At 40.8% G+C, this 25,180-nt stretch overlaps 1 protein-coding gene across 3 annotated transcripts in view; it reads left to right on the top strand.

Moving 5' to 3' along the window:
• Positions 1 to 25,180, top strand: part of LOC141726905 (zinc finger SWIM domain-containing protein 6) — a 330,987-nt gene that overhangs the window by 258,309 nt on the left and 47,498 nt on the right. For all 3 annotated transcript variants that reach the window (XM_074531999.1, XM_074532000.1, XM_074532001.1), the window contains exons 5-10: positions 14,293 to 14,472; positions 16,035 to 16,211; positions 16,502 to 16,648; positions 19,190 to 19,336; positions 21,504 to 21,764; positions 24,992 to 25,127. In XM_074531999.1, the coding sequence (XP_074388100.1) occupies positions 14,293 to 14,472; positions 16,035 to 16,211; positions 16,502 to 16,648; positions 19,190 to 19,336; positions 21,504 to 21,764; positions 24,992 to 25,127 (1,048 nt within the window). The remainder of the gene's footprint in view (positions 1 to 14,292; positions 14,473 to 16,034; positions 16,212 to 16,501; positions 16,649 to 19,189; positions 19,337 to 21,503; positions 21,765 to 24,991; positions 25,128 to 25,180) is intronic.

Raw genomic sequence — 25,180 nt, forward strand, 5'->3', positions numbered from 1 at the left:
CATTTAAACTAAAAGCCCCATTTGCCCTTTACTGCAATTTAAATGTAGTTTTAGCGAAAGCTAAGGGAAAAATTAAATGAGAAAAATGTCGATATTTTTAAAGCTGTAATGCAAAACAACCTTCAATTGCTTTTCATGTGCCACAAAGGTATCATTATATTTGTCGACCCTAAACCAAGCCTTAATTGGAGCACCTATTGTTATCAAAGCAGGGCTGCTCTGTCAAATGAAATCTGAGATGCTTAACCTGATGAAAATAATCAAGTAGAAGAATCTAAGATAAGTATCTACTACTTGGTGGAGTGAGACTGTCAAACAGCTTGTCAACACATAGATTAGAGGATCAGATTTTTTTTCTGAACTACCATTTTCAATATCTTTATCTTCTTCCTTGCCTTTGAAATGAAGAAATTTCACATTATTTGCATATTTCAAAACAAACATTTCTGGTAGATTTCCTCCATTCATATATTTAAGAAGAAATTTGACTTTTAAAGTGTAAAGAGGTTGACTCTTGAGCAGTATGCCTTCAGGTCAGTTTAGCAGCTTATCTGCCAAATCTTTGCCTCACTACCAGGATGTTGATTTGAGGTTGGTGTGCCAGATGGGTTTTAGCTTAATTCAACACCAAAAAACAGCCCATGATGCCCCTCTCAGCCCATCACTGATAGCTTACAAAATAGGGCATTGTTCGAGGTTGTTTGACCACATTCCAGGACTGGGCATCCTGCAACAACTTCTCATCATCAGGTGAAGAGGAAAAAATTGAAAACCTTACAAAAAACACTTTCCTCCTCCCCACCCCCAGAATTTCCCAATCCAATACATTCTCCCAAATCACTGACTGCCCAGCCTGGCACCACCCTTTAGTATACTCAAACTTCAGTTCATGAAGAGGAGAGGAGTCCTTCTTGTTCCATAGTCTTTCCCTGGAAACACGCTGAAACCTCTGTGCTTCCAATGTCACTCGGCACCGCCCGGAAAAGTTCTTTTGCCGCTTGTGACATCTTCCTTCCATGCCCAGTGCTCTCACCACTGTGCATGGACCAGAGCTGCTTCTAGGGCTATCTTTTAAGGATGCCTTGTCTCACTCCAAAAAGGCACAGTCTCTGCTTTGGGACATCTGTCCCCCCCATATTTTTCCAACCCCCTGGGGCCGAGGGGTCCCCACAATGAACCCTCCTGGTTCTGAGGCACTGCCTCCCCCTAAGTGCAGTCTCTGTGTCACAGGAACAAACTGAGTCCATGGCTACAAGAAAAGTCCAGCCAAAAGGCCACTCCAGTCATCTCTCCACACTCAGTCGTCTCCACAATCCTTCGGGCCAGGTTCTTGTCTCATCTCATCTCTTATCTCCCTTCTTATTCAACTCCGAGGAGGATCAGCATTTTTGCAAGGCCCCAGTCATGAAAGAAAGGGGTTAAAACTTCAGTCTCTGTCTGTCCTGGAATGCCGGTACTCCCACAGGTGCTGCTGCTCCGGCTGGCCAGGCTGCACTCTTCCTCCCCCTTTCTCCTCCTGTGCCGGCTGCTATCACATTCAGACGCCGGCTCTCCTCTCTCTCTCCTGGGGGGGGGGGGGAATGGCTGCCCGAGGGCTGTCTCTTGGGGCTGCTCTTCCACCCTTCCATCCTCGAGGGCCTTCTCACCCCCCATCTCTGTCCAGGCCCCGGGCCTACCGCATGGCTGCCCCTCCCCCGCCCAGCAGCAGCGGCTGGACAGGGGAGGGAGATCTGACCTCTTCGCCTCGACGTCCCAAGAGGCCTCTCAGGGCTGAAGCTCTGCTTTTTAACCCCTGTGTATTCTTGGAGGTGTGTCCGAACCGCACTGGTCACACCAGGTGCCAATATCAAACTCCAAGCATCCATTGGTTTGACCACAGCATCCCAGAATTCCCACTTCTTCCTGGTCAAATAACCACAGGGGTTGACACAGGATTTTTTCAGGAGCAACACAAATTCCTGCTTGAGTTACAGCAGCAATGACAAGGGCTAAGGCATCCTCCATAACCTCCTGTTTTTCTGCTGCTATAAGAATGTCATCCATGTAATGGTATAATAAAGCAGCAGGCATCTTTTGGCGAATGGGGCTGAGTACCCTCACAACAAACCACTGGCAAATAGTAGGGGTATTTTTCATTTTTTGAGGAAGAACAATCCAGTGATATTTTTGCAAGGATGCTTGCAAAGATGTTTGGGACAGAAAAGGCAAATTTAGGAGCATCATCAGGATGCAAAAGGATGTCAAAAAACCAGTCTTTTAGGTCAATGACTGTTGAGTGCCAATCTCGAGGGATTATTGTGGGAGATGGGAGTCTAGGCTGCAAGGCTCCCATGTCCTCTATTACAGAGTTAATTTTGCGGAGGTCTTGGAACAGGCATTACTTGACAGTGTGTTTTTTAATTATAAACACAGATGTATTCCAGGGACTGGTAGAGGGGGCTACATGCCCCTTCTGGAGTTGTTCTTTAACAAGGTCATTGAGTGTGTGCAATTTAGGTAGTGGCAGGAGCCATTGATCAACCCAGACAGGAGTATCAGTCTTCCAGGTCAATTTCAGGGTGTCATGTGCCACAATGGCCCCTATCAAAAATCAGACTGAATTTTGAAACCTTAGGGAAAAAGTACATCTCATCCCCATAACACCATGGGTACAGGTAAGACAAATGGCTTTACAGAAGCTATGTGACCTTCTGGTCCCATCACCTGAGTTAGGTGGTGACTTTGATTACTGGGACTGCTTCCCCCAGTCCTAGTGAGGGCTTGGGGCACCTCCATGAAGGCTCAAGTGGGGGGCCATTTGGCTTGAGAGATAACAGGACATCAGGTCCAGTATCTAAAATACCAGTGAGTGTTATCTGTTGCCCCTGTAACAACAAGGTACATTTGCAGGTAGGGCGTTTATCTGAAATTGTCTGCACCCATAATATTTGTGGAGTCCCCATAGAGCCAAATCCTCCCACCCTTGTTTTGCATTTTTCTGCAGGGGATGGCGAATTGTGTAAAAAAGGAATTAGCTGCACAATGCGGGTCCCTTGATGGATAGCACAGGCTGGAAAAGAGGTCTAAGCCATAATTTTTATTTCATCAGTAGAGTCTGAGTCTATGACCCCAGGGAGAACAAAGAATCCTGAAAGTGTGGTCGAAGATCTCCCTAATAGTAAGCCACTTTTCTGGGGCTCAGGTGGTCCAAAAATTCCTGTAGGGAGTAAATTAAGAGAAGAATCAAGTAACATAACTATGACGGAGGTTGCTAGGTCCAGGCCTGCACTGCCTGCGGTTGCTGGGCGAAGACTTTTGGAGAGCCTCAGTGGGGTGTCTGTGGTGGTGGCATCTGTGGAGTTGGCATCTGTGAGGGCGACTGAGGCATTTGTGTCAGAGTGCAGCACCATCGTCCTGCACTCTGGTACCGGTTTCCCTGAATTGGACGGCCTTCAGAATCATACATAGAGTGACACCGGTTAGCGAAATGAGGCCCTTTACAGCACCGTGGGCATACATCAGGGGCTTGTGGCTTAGCTCCTTTCAGAGCAGGACAGTCTCTTTAAAGTGTCTGGGTTTACCACAGTCAAAACAAACTTGTGAAGTCCCAGGGAGACATCTCATGGCTGCAAAGGCTGCAGCCATGGTTACATATTCATGCTCTACTGTGCTAATGTGATTGCACACTTCAATCATTTGGACTAAAGTTGGGTTTTCAATAGGCAAAGACTTAAAGAGTTTTTTATAGTCTGCATTTACGTTCTCAACAGTAAGTAAGCAAAATTTCACAAGCCTCAGTATTATCAATTTGGCCCTCAAGTGCTTGGTTAAGGCGATCGATAAAATGAATGTACATTTTGTGAGGGTCTTGCATGATAGTTGTAAGTGCTTTTTGTGGCTTCTGCAAATCAGGGACCTTAAGGAAAGCATGATGAGCTGTGTCCCAGATTCCCTCAAGGGCTTGCTTGGGACAGTCCCAGGACTTGGACAGCAGGGTCTCTGTATCGTCCGGTTCCCAAGAGCTGACTTAGTGTTAGCCCTGCCAGAGCCTGATTAGCATGACCCACTTAAGAAACAAGCAAAGCCTGTACCCCCTTTTGCCATTCCACATTCCATAAAGTATATTGAGTGGGGGTTAATAGCACCTGGGCAAGCATTTTTAAATAATGGGGGGTCATTATGTGGGCAGCAAACACAGAGGATAGCAAGCTCGCAAAATACGGAGAGCCTATACCATGCTCTGTCACTGTCCTTTGGAGATCTTTGATAACTGAAAAGGGCAGCATTTCCCATTGTGCAGTTCGCTTTCGCGTTTCTGAGTAAATTACTGGAGCTGCAATTCTTGCGGCAATGTCTAACTCCCCCTCCCTCAGCACTTGCTGCTTCAAGTGAAACCCAGTTGTCGTTTGGATTAGAGGGGTATAGGTTTGGCTCCTTTTCAGGATCAACAGGTCCAGGGTCTAAATGATCTCCCTCCTCCTTGCTGTCATCTGGGTAGTAGCTAGCAGCAAAAAGCCCTTACGGATCGTGAGGGGTCCCTCTCCCTTTTATTTGCAAGGGGAGGGGCCGAGGGGGTTGAAGGCTGTGCTGGGAGAGAAGCAGTCTCTTCAGGTTGTAAAGAACCCAGAGGCTCAGCAGAGGGGAGGCAAGAGGCATCCCCTTTGTTTTTAGCATGGGATTTTTCTTAAACATTCAGGGTTTCAAAAATTACTTTCCACGAGAGAAGCATTTCTGCAGCTGCTTTATCCCCTTCCATTGCATAGTTCTACAGTTTCGCTCCCACCTCGTCCCACAAATCTGTTGTAAAGATTGTGGATGGAGTAGCTCCCTGCAGCTTTGAAACTGTCCATTTGAGCATAATTTTTAAGTCATGCCCAGGCAAAGACTTGCCATGCTCATCAAGCAAGTTAGTCATAAGTTCAAAAATGTCTCTTTCCTGGGCAGATATCCCCTGTCCCATCATCCCCTGCAGGCTCATCTTCTTTCCAAGGGATTACTCGGGAATGGCTGGCTTCCTGCTGTCCCACAGCGGCTCCTTAGTTCCCGCAGGGCGTCGACGACAGCCACTCAACTAGAGCTGATAATCTCTTCCTCACACAGGGCACCAATTAACAGCAATTGATAAAGAGACAGGGCATCACTTGGGCCATATGCAAGAAGAAGCTGTTTATTCTTTGTATAGCAGGGTTTATATAGTTTTACAGCACCAGCTAAAATTTTCCACTACCAAACAATAACTACATCACTCACGTCTCTTAACTATGTTGCTTAACCACAGTTCTGCAGGTGCAGTTCTACCTGGCTACTCTAAAACAAAGAAAAACATTCCTTTTTGCTTCCCCCCTCACACTCCTATTCATTGTTGCTATGGTTTCCATCCCACCAAGGTTAGCACATCTATGTTGGTTTCAGCCCTGCTCTCTAGCTGAAACCCCATACAGGTTTAGAGCTCTGAGGGGCAGGAGCCCGAGCTCTAGCCGGAGGCAAGAGGCGGTGAACTTCGACCCTTTGTATAACAAAGGACACAGGGACCTGTGGCTAAGACAGAGGACTGGACACTGAGAGACACAGCAGGAACTGAGGACCCCCAGACTTTCCCACGCTTAGATCATGAGGGTACGAAAGCCCAGGGGTTCCTTTGTTTGGGGTCCCCCCTCAGAGGCACCTAGCTGTTATTTTTTTATTTAATATTGCACCAAGATTAAACTATTTGAAAGATCTGGATGTCAGAGACTGCTATGGGAAACCTGGGGTTGAGCCAGTAAGGAAACCTGGTCCAACTCTATGAATATGGAGGGTGTAGCTGCAAAGGGGCTTCGGTTCCAGCTCAGGTAGTGTGAGGATGAGTACCAGAGTGGCTCCTGGATGATCAGACAGGGAAGTTTCCTTAATACTGCAATGGATGGCTCCAAGCTCTTCAGAATGGATAGGAGAGGATGTAAAGGTGGTGGGGTGGTTCTGTACATTAAAGAGTATTTTAACTGTATAGAGCTCAAGGATAGTGACAGTAAGGTCAAGTGCCTACAGGTAAGAATCATGGGGAAGGCCAACAAGGCAGAGATCCTGGTGGGAATCTGTTATAGACCACCCAACCAGGATGAAGAGGTGGATGAACTATTCTAGAAGCAACTGGTTGATGTTTCACTATTGTCAGCCCTTGTTCTTGTGGGAGATTTTAACCTGCCGGATGTCTGCTGTAAACTCAACACAGTGGAGAAGAGGCAGTCTAGGAGGTTCCTGGAGTGTGTGGAAGAGAGCTTCCTGATACAGCTGGTGAGTGAGCCTACCAGGGGTGGGGCCATGCTAGACCTGCCGTTTGTGAACAGAGAAGGGCTGGTGGAAGATGTGGTGGTCAGAGGCTGTCTTGGGCACAGTGACCATGAAATTATTTGATTACTGGTAAACTAAGGAAGGGGATCAACAAAACCTCGACCTTGGATTTACGGAGGGCGGACTTTGGCGTATGCAGGACACTGGTTCAGAGAGTACCCTGGGAAAGAGTCCTTAATAAGAAAGGGAGCCAGGAAGGCTGAACATTCTTTAAGAAAGAACTCTTGAAGGTGCAGGCTGTTCCTAGGTGTCAAAAAGACAAGCCTGAGGGGAAGAAGACTGACCTGTCTGAACAGGGGGCTTTTGCAGAAACTCAGGGAAAAAAAGAGGGTTTATGACCTCTGGAAGAAGGGGAATGAAACTCAGGAAATGTTTAACAATGTTGTTAGGTCATGTAGATAGAAAATTAGAAAGGTAAAGGCTCAACTAGAACTCAATCTGGCCACTGCTATGAAAGATAGTAAAAAGTGTTTTTATAAATATGTCAGCAACAAAAGGAGGGCCAAGGAAAATTGCTATCCCTCATTGGTCACAAGGGGGAACATTGTCACCAAGGATGAGGAAAAGGCTGAGTTACTTAATGCCTTATTTGCCTCAGTCTTTAACAATAAGACTAGTTATCCACAGGCAGCCAGACCTCTTAGCTAATAGACAGGGACAGGGAGCAGAATAGATCTTCTGCAATCCAGGGGGAGGTAGTTAGTGATCTGCTGAGACACTTAGACACTCACAAGTCTATGGGGCCAGATAGGATTCATCCGAGGGTGCTGAGGGAGCTGGTGGAAGATCTTGCTAAGCCACTCTCCATCATTTATCATCAGTCCTGGCTAACCATGGAGGTCCAAGGTGACTGGAGGTTGGCCAGTGTGACGCCCATCTACAAGAAGGGTCAGAAGGAGGATCCGGGGCCTTTCAGCCTGACCTTGGTACCCAGGAAGGTTATGGAACAGATCATCTTGAGTGTAATCATACAACACATACAGGACAACCAGAGGACCAGGCCCAGCCAGCATGGGTTTAGGGAAAGGTAGGCCCTGTTTGACGAACCCGATCTCCTTTTATGACCAGGTGACCTGCCTAGTGGATAAGGGGAAGGCTATGGATGTGTCTACCTGGACTTCAGTAAAGCCCTTCATACTGTCTCCTACAGTATTCTCTTTGACAAGCTGGCAGCCCATGGCTTGGACAGGTGCACTCTTTCCTGGGTTCAGAACTGTCTGGAACCAGAGAACCCAGAGAATGGTGCTAAATAGTGCCAGATTCAGTTGGTGGTTGGTCACTAGTGGAGTTCCCCAGGGTTCAATATTGCAGCTAGCCCTATTTAATAGTTTTATTGATGATTTGGACAAGGGGGTCAAGTGCGCCCTCATTAAGTTTGCAAACAACACTAAGTTGGGTGGGAGAATTGATCTGCTGGAGGGTAGGAAGGGTCTGCAGAGGGATCTGGACAGGCTGGATGGATGGCTTGAGAACAACGGTATGAGGTTCAAACAAGCCCAGTACCAAGTCCCGTACTTGGGTCACGACAATGCCATGCAGTGTTGCAGGCTAGAGGCAGATTGGCTGGAAAGCAGCCAGTTGGAAAAGGACCTGGGGGTGCTAGTTGACAGCTGGCTGAACATGAGCCAGTGTGTGCCTAGGTGGCCAAGAATGCTGATGGCACCCTGGCCTGTATCAGAAATAGTGTGGCCAGCAGGACCAGGGAAGTGATTGTCCCCTCTGCACTAGTGAGGCCACACCTCAAGTACTGTGTCCAGTTCTGGGCCTCTCACTGCAAGACAGGCATTGAGGTGCTGCAGCCAGTCCGGAGAAGGGCAATGAAGCTGGTGAAGGGTCTAGGGAGTAAGTCTTTTGAGGAACGGGTGAGGGTGTTTATCCTGTAGAAAGGAGATTCAGTGCAGATTGTCTCACTCTTTAAAACTACCTGAATGGACATTGTAGCCAGGTGGAGGTAGGCCTTTTCTCCCAGGCAGACATAGTGACAGGACAACAGGGAATGGCTGTTGCCAAGGGAGGTTCAGGTTGGACATCAGGAATAATTTTTTCACTGAAAGAGTGTAAAGCATTGGAATGGGCTGCCCAGGGAGGTTGTGGAGTCACCATCCCTGGAGGTGTTCAAGAAACAAATGAACGTGGCACTTAGTGCTATGGTCTAGTTGATATGGTAGAGACTGATCAAAGGTTGGACTTGATCTTGGAGGTCTTTTCCAACCTAAATGATTCTGTGATTCTTGTTAAGATCAGCACTTAGGTGCTTTGCCTATCTTTGGTACTTCATAAAATCAACTATTCAATTGGAGCATTCTCCAGTGGGGCTTCTCAGTATGCTTTGTTCTGTTGGAGATTTCTCCATTCCTGGAGGAGGGAGGTGGATTTGCCAGTCATTCTGAAGGCATTTTACCTCCTTTTCAAGAAGCAATAAATATCATACACTACTTCTTTGAGGTTTCCAAGTGACTGTTGCACTTTAAGAGGCTCCCACTTTAAAATCCTTTGCTGACACTACTTTTTTACAGGAATCATAGTTTCTGTCTCTTATTATTGTTTCTTTTCTGGCACTTCCAGTGCTGGAAAATGATGCTTTTGTAATAAAATTGATTAGGCTCAAATGGGGCACAGAGGCAAGTTTGCAGTGAGTGCTGAAGCCAATTTGTCTGTTGCATAAAGGGAATGATCTCGTTTACCTGGATCCACTTTCTTTGAAATAATCAAATGTTACCAACCTTGGAGTTTTTGGATTGTTAGTTTTTTTAAGAGACATGCATTAACATGCAAACCATTCTGTGACTATGATTCTATGATTAATGGGAAGAGCAAAGGCATGTCAAATATGCATCAGTTTCTTGCATATTTTAATTTTGCAAATAAATAGATTGATCTTAAGTATACAGCAAAATTCTAAGGCTAAGGCCAAGTTTCAGACACTGATTACACTGGTATTGTAAATGAGGAAATGCTAATCCAAACCAGGGCTATTACAGTAGCCCTGAAAAGATAGCATAAGATTTCTAGGAAAAGCATATTTCTTCAGAAGACTGCAATCTGTAACAAGAACTGTAGGCTGGATTTTCAGTCATGCTCAGTGTCCTAACCCCCATTAAAATTGTTTCCACCATCACCCTCCCATTTACTGAGATAAGAGTAAAATATGAAAAGTGAGCAATGCTTAATCTCTTTGGAGAGTCTGTATACATTCTTTGCACTTTCTTTAACTTCATCGATGCATGCATACACAAGATGTATAATTATTACAACATCTACTTTTACAGTGACTAAATTCTTCTTAATGTTTCTCAATTTGCATGTTTAAATCCTGACCAGTGTAAAAGCATGCTGTTCCTTTCTCCCATGTGAATTCAGAGGTATGGATATCTACAGAGAAATACAAAAGTACTGATGTTCCCTCTGTATGTACAAGGCATGCATTCAATGTGTAAAGCAGTAATGTAACCTATTTCTTTGTAGTGTGAGGTCCACTAAAGATGAGTGACAATCATGCATTTTCAAAGAGGGCCATTTGAACAAAAGGTCTGTTTTGGCAAAGCTGGCTTTTTCCAGGTCGAAAGGATTAGTGTTTTTTAACCAAAATAGGCAATTCCTCACTCCATTATGAGAGTTCTAATATTCATTCCCTTGTGAAATTAATATCAAATTGCAGTCACAGCATGACTTGTCTTCCAGTTATCTTCTGGGGAGGGGAAATTTTGTATATTGGTTTGTGAGATTTTGCCACTGCTGTGAGGAGCTTCACATCGGAAAGACATGGGTCACAGTCAATGGATCCAAATCAGAACCATACTTTTGGTTTAGTTCTGGGGGAAGGAAGGAGAGAAGTGGATGTGTCAGCCTTCTGAGATCTGGTATAAAAAGATATTTAGTGCCTGTGGAAAAAGAAACAAAAATGTGAGCTGTGTTATAAAACCAGAATATGTAAAACCAAACATATTCTCTGTTTTGTTTTTTCGAGTTTTTTTCCATTTAATGAGGCATTTGTTCATATTGCAGGTGACATCATTAAATCTAGTTAAACAGGTAAACTTACTTGAGAATGCCAGGAATGTATTTTGGCAAGCTTCTTTTGAGTATAGGCTGTTGCCAACAGAAGTTACCAGGCTGAGGTCACAAGAAAGGGATTTAGATATGTTCCCCAATAATTAATTACAACTAGCTGCTGTTCATTTTTCCATAAGCCTTATCTGTAGTATGGGGTGAGTATGATCAGTAGTTTCCCCATATAGGAGTCATTAGGCAGAAAACAGAGAATCTTTTGAGGGCATTTTAAGCTTTCAGATTGGTGGTGACAGCTTCTCTAGAGCAGCATCAGAGTGAAATAGGAAGAACATCCTCCAGGCTCCTTCCTTAAGTGGTTTGTGTGGGGTTTATTAGAAATACACTTGTCCTTGTGCTCCTTTGCATAAAAATGGCATGGATTTCTGAGTCTTCCTCTTTAAATTAATGATGTTTTTAAAGGATTTTGGTACTTTGGAGTATCTCTTCCCTTTTCTGCCTCTTAGATGTACCACATGCATAGTGAAGCTTCTGAAGAAGGCAAGTGAATTCCTTCGCTTCTAGTGGTGTTTCTGAGACACAGAAAAAGGCTACTCATTTTGTAGGGGCAATTGTAATCAGTAGTGTGCACTCCATCTTGCTGGATGATTAAAATACTTGCTGCATGTGGTTAAGATATTCCACTTTGCTTTTGCTTCAGTCTGAAATCACTGGGAATCTGGTTACAAAGTATTAAATTGGCTTTTAAAAATTTTTTTAGATGCTGAGAGGTACAGTGACTCCTTAGTACCCTAAAGTAATAATTCACTTATAAAATAAATAAGCCCAAGATAACTATTCAACAAGGCTTTCCAATATGTCTCATCTTCTGTTTTGTTTTTTATGTTGCAAGAAATGTAGTCCTTTGTCTAGGGCAGTACTGAATGCACTGATGCTTAATAAGAAGAAGCAGTTGTAATGCCATTCAGAATGACTTGGACAAGCTCAGGAAGTGGGCCCATGAGAACATCATGAGGTTCAACAAGGCCAAGCATGAGGTTCTGCATCTGGGTTGGGGCAACCCCTGGTTTCAATATGGGCTGAAGGATGAAAGAATTGAAAGCAGCCCTGCAGAGGACGACTTGAGGGTGCTGGTGGATGAGATGCTGGACATGAGCCAGCAATGTGTGCTTGCAGCCCAGAATGCCAATCGTGTCCTGGGCTGCATCCAAACCAGTGTGGGCAGCAGGGCAAGGGAGGTGATTCTCCCCCTCTACTCAGCTCTGGTGAAGCCCCACCTGCAGTGCTGCCACCAAATCTGGAATCCCTGTTACAAATGGAGAGGGGAGAGTTCAGACAAATCCCTGCCTTTCTAGGTTTCTGGCAGTAGACAGCAGCTTTATTGAGGTGGCCAGCACCCCAAAACCCACTCTCGCTCACAAGTTCTTAATAATGACTGATCAGGACTATTACAACATGAATTATTTATTTGAACAGGCCAAGGAAAACAGACATAAGACTTAAACAGATTACTTACTACACAGGATAACACAGAGAACTACTAGTAGATAAAAATACAGTGCACGATAATAGTAATAAGGGTACCTTATGTTACAGCTAGTGAAGAAATAGTATAGATTAGGAATCAATGTCACTTACCAATGAATGATAGCAGTGTGCAGGGAATCTCCCAGTTTCTCTCAGTCCCAGGGAAGTAACTCAATTCTAACATCTTAACATCAAGGAGAACTCTCTACACACTCAGAGAGTGTATAAGAGATTTCTGGTTTCATGAAAATCAGTGGTCTTTTATAGTTGTAAAAATGCCTGTGCTCTGCAGTCATTAATTTTAGGTTTTCCTTTCTCACCATTCAAGCCATTGCTGGTTAAGGAGGTTCTCAGCTAATTCATCACATGACAAATCACTCTGGTCTAACCTAGCCATATGTTATGGGGAGATAAGCTTCTGCTGTATCAGGGGTGAAAGGTCCTGCCACAGTCCCCAATACAGGAAGGACATCGACCTGTTAGAGCAGGTCTAGAGGGGAGTCACAAAGATGATCAGAGGGCTGAAGCACGTCTCCTATGAACACAGACTGAGAGAGTTGGGACTGTTGAGCCTGGAGAAGAGAGGGCTTCAAGGAGACCTTGTAGCAGCCTTCCAGTACCTAAAGGGGGCTTACAAAAAAGATGGGGACAAACTTTTTAGTAGGGCCTGTAATAATAGGACAAGTGGTAATGGTTTTAAACTGAAAGAGGGTAGATATAAGGAAGAAGTTTTTTACAATGAGAGTGATAAAATGCTGGCATAGGTTGCCCAGAGAGGTGGTGGATGTCCCATCCCTGGAAATATTCAAGGTAAGGTTGGATGGGGCTTTTAGCAACCTGATCTAGTTTTAAGATGCCCCTACTCATTGCTAGAAGGTTGGACTAGATGACCTTTAAAGGTTCCTTCCAATCCAAATCATTCTATGATTCTATTCTATAATTTGACTCTGGGGAGTGAAGTGTGTTGAACAGTGTGTCTAAAGGGAGTTATATGATTTGATTTTAAAATGAATTTTTTAAACAGTGTTTGCTTTATTTACTTCCATGGCGCTTAAAAAAACCAAAACCGAAAACTGAACCAAAAAAACCACAAAGACAAAATGTCCCCAAAATTCAATCAAAAAAACAGCAAGCTGCATGTTCTACTGTATGTAACTACTATGTAATAATAATGTGCATTAGTGTGGTGGCCCTCTGGTGTTCTGCACTATACCATAACATATTTTCTTGTGGTTTCAAGATTTCTTTGATATTGCTTCCTCATTCCATGTCAGCTTGAATAGCAGTGGACTTGAAGCCTTAAGGATGAAGCTCTGTTTTTCCACTGGTTCCTGTGCTGTGGCATACCGACATACTGAGTTACTTTAGGAATGAATGTAATGTGATGATCTGTGTTTTGGGTATCTATTTTGCATTCTTAGTTAGCAAAAGAATGCTTGAATATGAGAATTCTAATTTCTTGGAAGAACCAGCAGCATTTTTATTCTTTTTTTTTCAGCCTGTCATGAAGATTAAATAATTTAAGCATATTCTTTTAATTTTATTCTTGGGGCCATCCTGTGCATGGCTAGGAGTTGAACTTTGATAATCTTAGTCCCTTCCAACTCAGAATATTCTGTGAAATCTCTAGTAGTGTACAAGGCATGTTCTTAATGAGCAAATGAACAGTACTTTCAGATGTCTTCATGCTTATGTCAAAGTTCACCCTGTAGAAACAACTGATTTAGAGAAAAATCTTTCAATTTGAAAATTGTTGCTTAAGACCCTGATGTATTTATGCCTGACCTGCTCTATAGTATCAGGAAGCAGGTTCTAAAGTGATGGTACATGTGAAATGCCAGTGGAAATTAGCTTTCCCTTCAAGCTCTCTATACAAAACATGTCAGACAAATTCTTTAGTGAAACCAAATAACTGAAGTAGAGGCAGCAAAAATATCTTATTCCTATTACACTGCACAAATCTAGTGTTTACTGGATCTCTACTTCTGCTGGGTTTCAAGTGTGAAGTATATGTTTAGAAAATGCATGTCTTACTAATTCACTTATTTGGTTCCTGTAATGTGAAGCTGGAAGATACATAGCTTTTGTACAAAAATTAGAAGAAAAACTTGGGTAATTTCCTGCTGTAATTTTGTGGGAATTTTTGTTTGCTTTTGTCTGATGTGCCATGCATTGTGAACGATGGATTTCCTAATAAAAAAGACCCATTTAACGCCTTTTAATTGAGAAGACTGGCTTGATACAATCTTTAAACTGCTTTGGATGGGCCACACCAACTCCAAGATTCTGCATCAGGAATTCAGTCTGCCTGGTGTCAGGCATAGTTGGGAAACAAGCAATGTAGCCTTAGAGGGGAGGAAAAGTGTTACAGAATAAAAGTTTGCAATTAGCCATTGGCTGCTGCATTTTTAATAAAAAACCTAATTTAGCAATTTTCTTCAAAATTAGGTGCTCTGTGGATGTGTATAGTCTTAAATCCCCACTGCAAGTTGGAGCAGAAGGTCAGTTGGCTAACACAGCTGAAAAAATGGAATGGTGTGGATGTTTGTCCCTGGGAAGATGGAAACCATGGAAATGAGCTGCCCAATTTAACCAATGCTTTGCCTCAGGGCGCAAATGCTAACCAAGGTGAGCCTAGATATATGCACTGCCTGCAACACATAATATAGCCTCTATCTTATATACTTGAGCTTTGCAGCAGAATACAGCAGTCTTTCCTGGGACAAGTAACTTTCTTCTTGAGGATTGACCAGCCAAATTTATTTTCATTGATATTGTCCTCGCAGAAAGGATAAATAAGGTTTACTTTTGTGCTGGGGCTGCAATGTTTTTAAAGCAAGTTAGGTCTTCTAACTTTTCACTCGGTCCTTCTAAATAGTTGTTGCATAAAAATTGAATGTCCCTGAAGTATGTAATGTAAAAGCCTCTTGTTTCTTTGCTTGACTATAATCTTATATCCCTTCTGGTGTTGGGGGTTTTATTTTTTGCAGTTACAAAGCCTTTGATACTTACTTAAAGGGAGATTTGTTGTGACTGCATTAAACTGAGTATGTGAGAAACTAAAGCAGCTACTTGTGGGATGTACTCTGTGTTGTGCAGTTTGCATTGACAGGTGTGGGGGGGTGCAGAGGCAACACTGCCTTCTTGGAGGAAATGTCTCTTCTTACTTGATATCATGCTTTCTAATCTAAAATGTGATTATCAAACCTGACAGAAGCCTTCTCCAGTCATCTTCAAGCAAAGATTGCTACTTTGCTAATAACTGAGGAAGATGCAGGTTATTTACCTTGGGAAAAAAAACCCCTCATAATCATCAAATCTCTCAATATGTTGATAGATATTTAATAAAAGTTAAAATTAAATGCTTGTGAAAGGTGGTAGAATCAGACTTAGATGGATTTTTCCTTGTTTCTTTTTCTTGGGAGTTTACCTCTGAAGGAAATAAACTTGGTTCATGTTTAAATCTTGCAGCTAGCTGCAGACAGAAGTTCATGCAACATGTAACTTCCTACAGAGATGTTTGGCTTTCTGGATCTTGTGATGTTCAGACCAACCTGGGCATGCTAGTAGCAATTCAGACATGACATTTTGACATTCATAGACACAGTGCCATGTCGACAGAGCACTTTTGCCCTAGGAAGATGTCCAGTAAAGGATTGTCAGTCCCATGGCCTCAGTACCTTGCTGTCTTTGCAGTATTTCTATTTGTTTATGACAAAATTTTTACAAGTGCTCAAGGTAACATCACTTCTCAAAGAGAACAACTAAAAATATTTTATGCGATGTTTATCTGTCACTTATCCTCATGGCTCTGGGTCTGAGAAAGAGAGAAACTGGGGATGCTTGAATAGCTGTGTGCCATATACTTTCTAGTCTGTTTTTAGGGGAATTCTGAACGTGCTGTTTAATGTCCTTCATGTCTAGCTGTTCCCTTTGCAATGTCCTATTTAGCATTAGCCATGATGGGTTGTAGATCTCTCTGAATGCAAAGTGAATGGCACACACTTTGCCTGAGCTGTTGAGTAACAGGATGTGAAATGTCTATGGTTGCTCCTTTCAGAGTGGGTCAAGGTAGATTGCTATCACTTAAGGGCTGGTGAACAGGCAGAAGACAAGAATACTGTGAATGACTGATTCACATATGAATGAATAAAAGCTGATGCAGCTTTCTGAATTTGTGAAAATGACAGATTCATCAAACAGGCCACATCGGACGGTGTTCACTAGAGCCATAGAGGCATGTGAACTGCACTGGCAGGACAGCCACTTACAGCACATTATCAACAGTGACCTATACACCAACTACTGTTACCATGAACACACTGAAAACTCACTCTTTGACTCTCGAGGGTGGCCCCTCTGGCATGGTAAGTGGCTAAACCAGAAAGACTTTCTGGTTTCCATGACTTGCTTTGTTCAGTTTCTATGGCTTTTTTTTTTTCTCTTTGGGGGGGAGGGAGGGAGCTAAATTAAAAGCCTGGCAAAAAGAACAGAGGCTCCCTTGAAATGTTGGCTCAGAAATAGTCCTTTAACTCTCTCTTGCAAAGTTTTAAAAACAAATCAAAGGAAACAAAAAAGCCCTTTTGAGTAACCTAGCAAAACAGGCTATTGCAGACATAGAAGCATTGCTATTCCTCAATTATTGTCTCCATTTTAGAACATGTTCCTACAGCCTGTGCGAGGGTGGATGCGTTACGATCTCATGGATGCCCACAAGAAGCACTGAGGCTAGCAATAGCTATTGTTAATACACTAAGAAGGCAGCAGCAGAAACAGCTGGAAATGTTCCAGGCTCAGAAGAAAGGTAAATGCGGGGAAGAGAGAAGGGCAAAGGAAATGACAAGGTGACAATAACACGGAACTGGAACTTTGCATGAGAAAATTGCTTTTGAAACTAAAGCAAAAGAGGTGACTTTAATTCTTCAGTCCCAAAAATCATAGTGGTAGTGTCACATTCTGGATGTTGGAGGTGTTTTTTAAGCTGGATTGCGAGCTCTGCAGGGCAAGGGCTCTGTTCTGCCTTCTGCAATATATCTAACATGATGGGGCCTTTATTCCAATCAGAGGTTTTGGTTGCACAGCATAAATATTCATCCTGTGTAATTTATAGGCTTTTAAACAGAGATTTGCATTTGGAATGTCAGGTATTTAAAATAATTTTTCTCCTCTGATGTGTAATTTAGCAGACCTATATATTTCTGAGGTGGAAGCCTAAAGTTGACAAAGCAAAGTCTGCACTACAGAAATTTATCCAATTTGGCAGTTTCTTCCAAAAGTCTTTGATGATGCTTAAAACTTTAGTGGATTCACAGCACTGGAAATCAAAGTTTTGAAACGCTGGCTTTATAAAATATTCTGTGGTGTTCCCACTACCCCTATTTTCTGAAGGAGAGGTAGTGGAAGAAGAAAGGGGTGACTTTGTGGTTAAAATGCATGTGGAAAAATTAAAATAACATTCTCAGCTACTTCAAGAAAACCTTTAATTCAAATTTAGTTTAGATCTTTTTTGCTACTTTTAACTATGTGTATCCTCATGCATTGCAGGCAAAAATACCAGTGTGAAGTCACATGTGTAAATTTTTTAACTGTATGTGCAGGTGTTTTCCCAGAAATGTTCATTTAGAAACTGAAGACAAGGTAGAAACCTGACTGAAAAAAAAAATTATTTGGCAGTTCCTATGTGCCTTCATTTCACAATACCCAAGGAAGAAATTTTGAGCACTATTGTGGATCCTAGATTTCAACAAAACTTAAAAGCACTTTGCATTACTACTTAGAGGAATTTTTTAGTGTTTTTATCATGTAATATATCTTTTCTTAACATGAAGTTTGTAATTTCTATGTTACTCACTGCTTTGTTTCATTATTTTCACTCTTATGTTTGAAATTTAAACAATTTTGTTTTAATAGTGAAAGATATGCTTGTCTTCTTTATAAGCAGAATAATTCTGCAGCTACAGTTTCAGTTCAGCAACCACTACATGCTTCTACTTAGCCTTTATTCATATGACTGATTTGACATTTGTGGAACCACTTGCATGATTTAAAGTTAAATTTCTGTATGAATGGAGTATTGAAGCCTTTGTTTGGCATGACACAAGTGAAGCTCACAACTAGACATAATAGATGAAATGGAATATAAAGTGAGTCAGTAAGGTCATTGATATTAATAATTTTTGGTAATATTACATTCTTCCTAATGTCATTTTTAGCACATGCTATTTGTTAGTAAGACAATTATTTACTACTTTGTTGTTCATATTACATATCAGTTGATTCTTTTAAAAAAGTCACTGTCTTGAACACTGAGTCCAGCAGTGTGGCTGTTTCATTTTGTAGCTCCACACTTTTAAAGGCAAGAAGCAAGCTTTTTTTTTAAAGCTTTGTGATAATACTTATGATTACTCAGAAAGATGGCGCTTTGTGAATGAAAAGAGCACAGAGGCAGCTACAAGTTAGTGTGTACTAAGCAGAGAAGCAGAGCATCTGTAATGGGTTGTATACAATTTTTAAATGGTCACCCATAATGCACCTGATCTCTCATAGTTCAGTTGTGTATGTGTCTAGGAGAAAAAGCTGAGGAGTTGAAGGGGAATTACTGCCATAAGATTCTTAATTTAAAAAGGGATTTGAGTAATCTCGATCATCTTTTACCACAGCCACACTTCTTTCAATTCATTGTGCCAAACAATTTTTAATGTTGTAACTGATTGATGGATGAGGGCTACAAAACAAAGTATCCATGAAGGTATTTGTTGACTGAAACTTTAGAATGACAAAAAATGCACTTGAACAATTTTTTTAAATTTTATACCTCATTTAAACACATTATTCTTTTTTTTCTTCCTTTTTTATTAGGAACTATCATCATGAGTTTATTCAACAATTATTCAGATGCAATAAGTTCATCTTTTATTTATAAAAACTGAACATTTCAGAATATTTTATTTCAGTGCCTTCAGCTTCACTTAAGATGTGAAAATGGCACTGCATCTTTTGAATGAGGAAACAGTGGTGAATATTTTACCAAAAAAAGTCTTTGCTACAATTTTTCAGCAGACCTTTCAGAAGTTACTGGTATCAAGTTAGAGATTTCAAAAGATACTGCAATTGAAAATTTTGACCCATAATGTGCTTTGCTAGTGCTTGAAATGTTCGGCCTTTGTCCATTTTCTTTTTTTCCTCTTTTAACATATTTACAAAGGGCAATTAATTCACACTGAGAGATATTATTTTTTCCTTCTAAGCAGAAGAGCATTTTAATCAGTTTTACTTCTATATATGTTTTGAGGGGATAATACATACTCTCTTTCCCTCCCTCCTCCCTCCATATTTTCTGTCACAGAACTTCTTGAAATAGGAGTAACCTCAATAACAAATCTTGAAGGTTGGGTGGGACATCCTTTGGATCCAATTGGCACCCTCTTCAGTAGCCTAATTGAAGCCTGCAGCATAGATGATGAGAGTTTCCATGGATTCTCAGACTTCACAGGTAAGGCCATGCAAAGGGACTGATCTTCTCTAAGTCTTCAGTAACCAAAGACATTTTTCTACCTTACCTTTCCCAATTAACATCAAAGCCAGTGTCTTTATAGTATAAGAACTCACATTTGCATTCCCTAAGAAAACACAAGGTAAAGAAAATGTTTAAACTAAAACTGTTATATGAAGCCTTCAAAAATTACCAGTTACTCATTCTTGAAGGCAATTCAGTATTTTACACTTGAAATAAAACTGAATGAGTTTATAGCAGCAATCCTCTTTGCATACATTATCCTCTTTTGGAGAAATTACAGGAAATCACAGAATTGTTGAGGTTGGAAGGCTTCTCTGGATATTGTCTAGTCCACTTACTCTGATCAGAGCAGGGTCACCTAGAGCAAGTTGACCAGGACTGTGTCCATTTGAGTTTTGAACAGTTCCAAGAATGAACACCATACAACCTTTCTGGGCAACCTCTTAGTGTTTGACCATCCTCACAGTAAAAATGCGGGGGTTTTATACTCAGATGGAATTTCCTGCATTTCAGTTTGTGCCCATTGCCTCTTGTCCTGTCACAGGTTACCACTGAGTCTGTCTCTATTTTCTTTACATTCTCCCATTAGATAGTTGTATATTTTGGTAAGATCCTCCTGAGCCTTTTCTTTTCCAGACTAAACAATCCCAGCTGTCTCAGCATCGCATATGGGAGATGCTCCAGTCCTTTAATCATCTTTGTGGCCCCTCACTGGATCTGCTCCAGTAGGTCCATATGGAGCCCAATACTGAACATGGCACTCAAGTGTGGGTTCACCCGTGCTGAGAAGAGGGGAAGGATCACCACCTCCAATGTGGTCCAGGATATTATTTGACTTATTAGCTAAAAGTGTACATAGTACTTCAGAGTAATGACAAAACACTTAAAATTTATAACATACATGCTCTATAAAGTACATGGTTTATAAGGGTTAGGAATTGGAAAATAGCATTGTAGTATAGATACATGATTTTGGACAGGATGTATATGCCCATTCTAACTTCAGTATTGCTTCTCAGGAGCTTAACTGATTTATTCCTATTCTCAGCCTCTTTCCACCTCTGTGGCAGTTTCTTATCACTTTCTGTGTGGTCAGAAACTTGAGTCATTCCTCTACCTATATATCCTTTATATGTATATCCCAAATCTCCTTGGGGCTTTTTGTCAAAACTAATTTTATTAAATTAGATTTTCTTCAATAAACTTCTAATCCCATATCCACCAATTCTGGAAGAACTTTAATTAAAAGAAATCAGATTCTTTGCAATTAGAAAAAAGAACCCAAAACAGCCCCATGAAATAAATGTAGTGTGTGTTGAAATGTAAATTCCCCCTACACTCATATATGCAATCTACTAAATGCATTTTGCCATCTCATTTGCTGCAGCTGTCCATCTCCTTACATCTGTACATTGCAAATTTTTGTTCCCAAACTAGACTGTAAACTGCTAGAGGTTGATATAGCATTTTGTCATATGGTGTATTGGTGAAGTGCCAAATCAATCAGTAGTACTCTTTAAAGCAATTTATGGCTTGGTCTGTGTGGAATTTACAAGTAATTTTTACTAAAAGTAGCATTTCTAGTGCTAATAGAAGTCAGAAACATTATGTGTGTTTATCATAAATGCAACTAACAAATAAAATAACATGAAGAGAGCTTTAGCAAACAGAATGCTTTAAAATTGTGGAGTTCCCAGGCCTACTGTATTTGCATAATCCTAATAGCTTCAACTGAAATCTATGCAGGTGTATAAGCACCTTCCCTTTCCACTTATACAACATCAAAGCTTTAAGGGCATACAGAAATGGGTTAGGGAAAAATTGAAATAGATCACCCAATGTTTGCCTTATTAACACAAAGCTGGAGAAACTGCCTTTCTCCAAATCATGCAATTTAAAATGAAAACTTTTATTTTTACTACAGTGGATTTTTTAAAAATCTAATTGTTTTGTGTATTTCTGTGATGTGAAATTGGATCAGGTAGTTTATACTGGATGATTGGATATTGAGATTGCACTCATAATTTAAATATTTTTTAAAAATTGATACTGACAGAGGAAGAATTTGAAAATGTAGCATTATAGGCAGATTATGGATTTTAATGATTTCCTGATATGTTGTTCTTTGTGTCGCTCTTTACAGAGAACATGGGGCAATGCAAATCTCTGGAGTACCAGCACCTGCCTGCACACAAGCTTTTAGAAGAAGGGGAATCTTATTTAACGCTGGCTGTGGAAATAGCATTGATAGGGCTGGGACAGCAACGAATAATGCCAGATGGCTTATATGCACAAGAGAAGGTTTGTCGAAATGAGGAACAGCTCATTTCTAAGCTACAGGAAATTGAATTGGATGATACTCTGGTGAAGATTTTTCGAAAACAAGCAGTCTTCCTATTAGAAGGTAGCTCAACATAGATGCTATCTGCTTTTTAAAACTGTCTTCACTTACACAAGCCCATGGAATTAGTATTCCAGTGGAAACTGCCCTATATACTTAAGATGTTTTTTGATGTAGAACTCCGGCAAAATTTTATTTCCAATCTCTTATGAAAATCAAACATATTTCAGATATCACATGACCGTGGAGATATCTACTAACCTAAAAGCCTTTATTTTTATTGCATTTTCTTCTTTAGATTTGTTCAGTATCCAGGCTCACAATTTAATAATATAGACATCAGTTATCATCAACAGTTCTTGGGTAGTAAATTTCAAAATGTCATTTGACTCCTGAAAAATGACTGGCAGCTTTGTAAATGTATGAAGATTTTTACCTCTATTCCCCAGTGAAGAGCTCAGAAATATCACTTAAATTTGCTGGGACAGAAATATAACATTTCCTTTGTAGCAATTAGGAATATGAGTTGCCTCTGAAGTTTGTATCATTCCTGAAAATTGAAATATATGGACAAATATTAAGGCTTATGGCCTGGTCTCATGACTAAATTTTGATTAAGACAAATAACTAGTGTTTGGGAATTGCAATTGTGTATTGCAATAAAATCTGTACCAAAAAGTGCATGCTTTTGCCTTAGCTTTTAAAAAGGCTTGACATATAACACTTAAGCCTTATCTTCAAAGAGTAATCTTGTAGGTTCTAAGATTGCTATTCTAGTTTTTGGGGGTTTTTAACTGGAGGGAAAAACTTTAAAGGAACTAAGTATCTAAAGGTGTGGTCCAAGTTTTCAGTGCTTTCTCAAGAGATGGTGAGGAGTTGGATACTGCTCTAGGTCAGTTGTGAAGATTGTTACATAGCAGTCAGGTTTTGCTTTCTTTCTGTAAGACATTTGTCATTTAAAACTATTTCTTTAATGGAGGAGATGCACTATGTTGTTTAGGGTTCTCAGCTTTGAGTTACTATTATTGCCCAGATCCTTAAAAACTTTGGTACCTACTGGTGGTACCATTTGAAACTGTAGAGAAGCTGCACCATAAGGAGAGTCGGTGCTTTACGGCCTTTGAACAAGAACAGCTTCTGGCTGGATCCAGCTATTCATGACTATAGAGGGATCCTATGGATTATAAAATCAATTTGCTGTATCTGTTCATTGGTCAGGATGCTGTATGAGGAAAAGGCAGGATTTTTCTCAAGTATTCTCTGATACTTCTAGTTTACATCTGTGATCAATGATATACTTTTTTACTTAGAGTAGTAAATGAGTGATCATAGCAAGAAACCTACTAAAATAGCTACCTACAAAATTATTGTGGTGAGCAGCATGCAGCAGTGGCCTTGCATTACTATATGTTGAGAAATCTGGCTTTTCTGCAATAACTTCAGTTTACTCCAGGTTAGGCAGAAACTGCCAGATCACATGGAGGAAAAATATGCAGTGATTTACAATTCTAATCATATCCATTGTGATTATATAGTTGACATTCTGTAGATATAATAAAGAAAGTTTAATCCAGTATTAGGCTAATTTCTATGCTGTTAATGCAGGTTAATGCAGATTAATGCATGCTGTGCGTAGCTACCATTTGAATACATGGGAAAGCAGAACATAAGACTGTGTTGCAAGAACTGTTCTATTTTTTGCTTGACTGCTAAGCTAATGGCAAAATATATTTTCATATAAATGCTTTGTCATTTATTCTCAGTCTTCTGAGTTTCTGAATGGACCACCAACTGGCAAACAGACATGAAATCACTTCTTTCATACAAGCAATGACAGCTACTTTTGAACAGCTTTCAATTTAAAATGGCTGAGACACACTGTCACCTACTTAATCTTCATTGATGTTTCCATTGTGAATATCTCCAGCCTTCAGAAATGGCCACCTATGGAGCTCAGATTTTTTTTTCATGCCTAGTGATTTTTACCTTCACATTTTGTGCTAAGGCACCAGTCAAAAACATTGATGAAACAGCTGTGCTGGTCTAAGTTGTTAACATTTCTCTCTCATGGAGTTAGTGATTCCATGCAGCAGAAGTGGTTGAATAAATTTTGTGAGTGCTCCTCATCTGCTTCAGTGAAGGGTCAGTCATGTTAGTTTGAACCACAGCCAGAAACCGATACATGTGACTGCAATGAAAGAAGTGTCGGACAGTCATTCATCCATCCATCCATCCATCCATCCATCCATCCATCCATCCATCCATCCATCCATGTGTGATGGGTTGGAATCTCTAGTAGAGGAGGAAGTGGTAACTTCTAGGACTGCTGGCTGCTATTTGTGCAATAATTGTCCAATAATACTTAATTTAAGATTCTTATTCTGTATCTTGCAATGTTTAACATCTGAACCTCCAGCCACTGAAGTAAAAAACTGCTTGACACAATGTTCCTATTAATAAGAATAACAGTCTTAAGGTTGCAAGAACAATGCAAAAATGGAATTCCTATGCACTATGAATAATCAGAACTCAGCAGTTGCATGCAATTTTTTTAGATTGTCATTTCTGTTGTCATTCTTAACACTGTTGTTATTAAGTACTGCACTGAGTGTGAGCAAAATCTATTGCCTCAACAATGGGAATAGTTTCCCCACAACAAACATAATTTTTAAGATCGTGTGGCTATAATAGACTAACAAAAGCAACTTTGATGCAAGATCTCACCTAGTCTTCTCCGGAGACCAAGTCTAGACCAAAGGGTTATTTAAAAGCCTAATGTCAAGTGAGACATTAATAAGGATCAGGTGCTGCTGGACTGATTTGTCATGTAAATTCAATTAAAAATACCTGGCTTTCCACTGTAGCCACTTATTTTTTCCTGTGGATTTGTGATAAGACAATTATGAACCAACAGAGGGTGCATAGGAATTCATGTACATGATATAACTACACAGAGGCAAAGCTAGGATTATCACCTTCTACTTTTGCATACCATAGATTTGCTGAATGAGCCCCATGGAGCCCTGGGACCATTCTGTCATTTGTATGTGCATTGGTAGTGTGCTTAGTACTATACAATTTGCAATGTGTCTTGCTGTCACAAAGAATAGATGGCATTTAATATACTTGTAATATATTTCACAGATATATCAATAGAACTTTACCTTTTGTACAGCAAGCTCTCTCTGAATACCAACTCTAACTCAAGGTGTAATGAATGGGTTCTAAAGGTCCAGAAGTTGAGTTTTAACAGTCTGTAAAGACTGATATTCTCTTTTTCTTTCCAACAGCTGGACCATATAGTGGTTTAGGTGAAGTCATCCATCGAGACAGTGTTCCAATGCACACATTTGCCAAGTATCTTTTCACCTGTCTCCTACCTCATGATGCTGAATTGGCATTCAAAAGTGCACTGAGAGCCATGCGGTATGTATTTACAAGTCATCTAGAAAGAACACAAGTAGCAGTTTGAAAAACAG

The sequence above is a fragment of the Zonotrichia albicollis genome, chromosome W, assembly GCF_047830755.1.
Source record: "Zonotrichia albicollis isolate bZonAlb1 chromosome W, bZonAlb1.hap1, whole genome shotgun sequence".
NCBI classification, from domain to species: domain Eukaryota; kingdom Metazoa; phylum Chordata; class Aves; order Passeriformes; family Passerellidae; genus Zonotrichia; species Zonotrichia albicollis.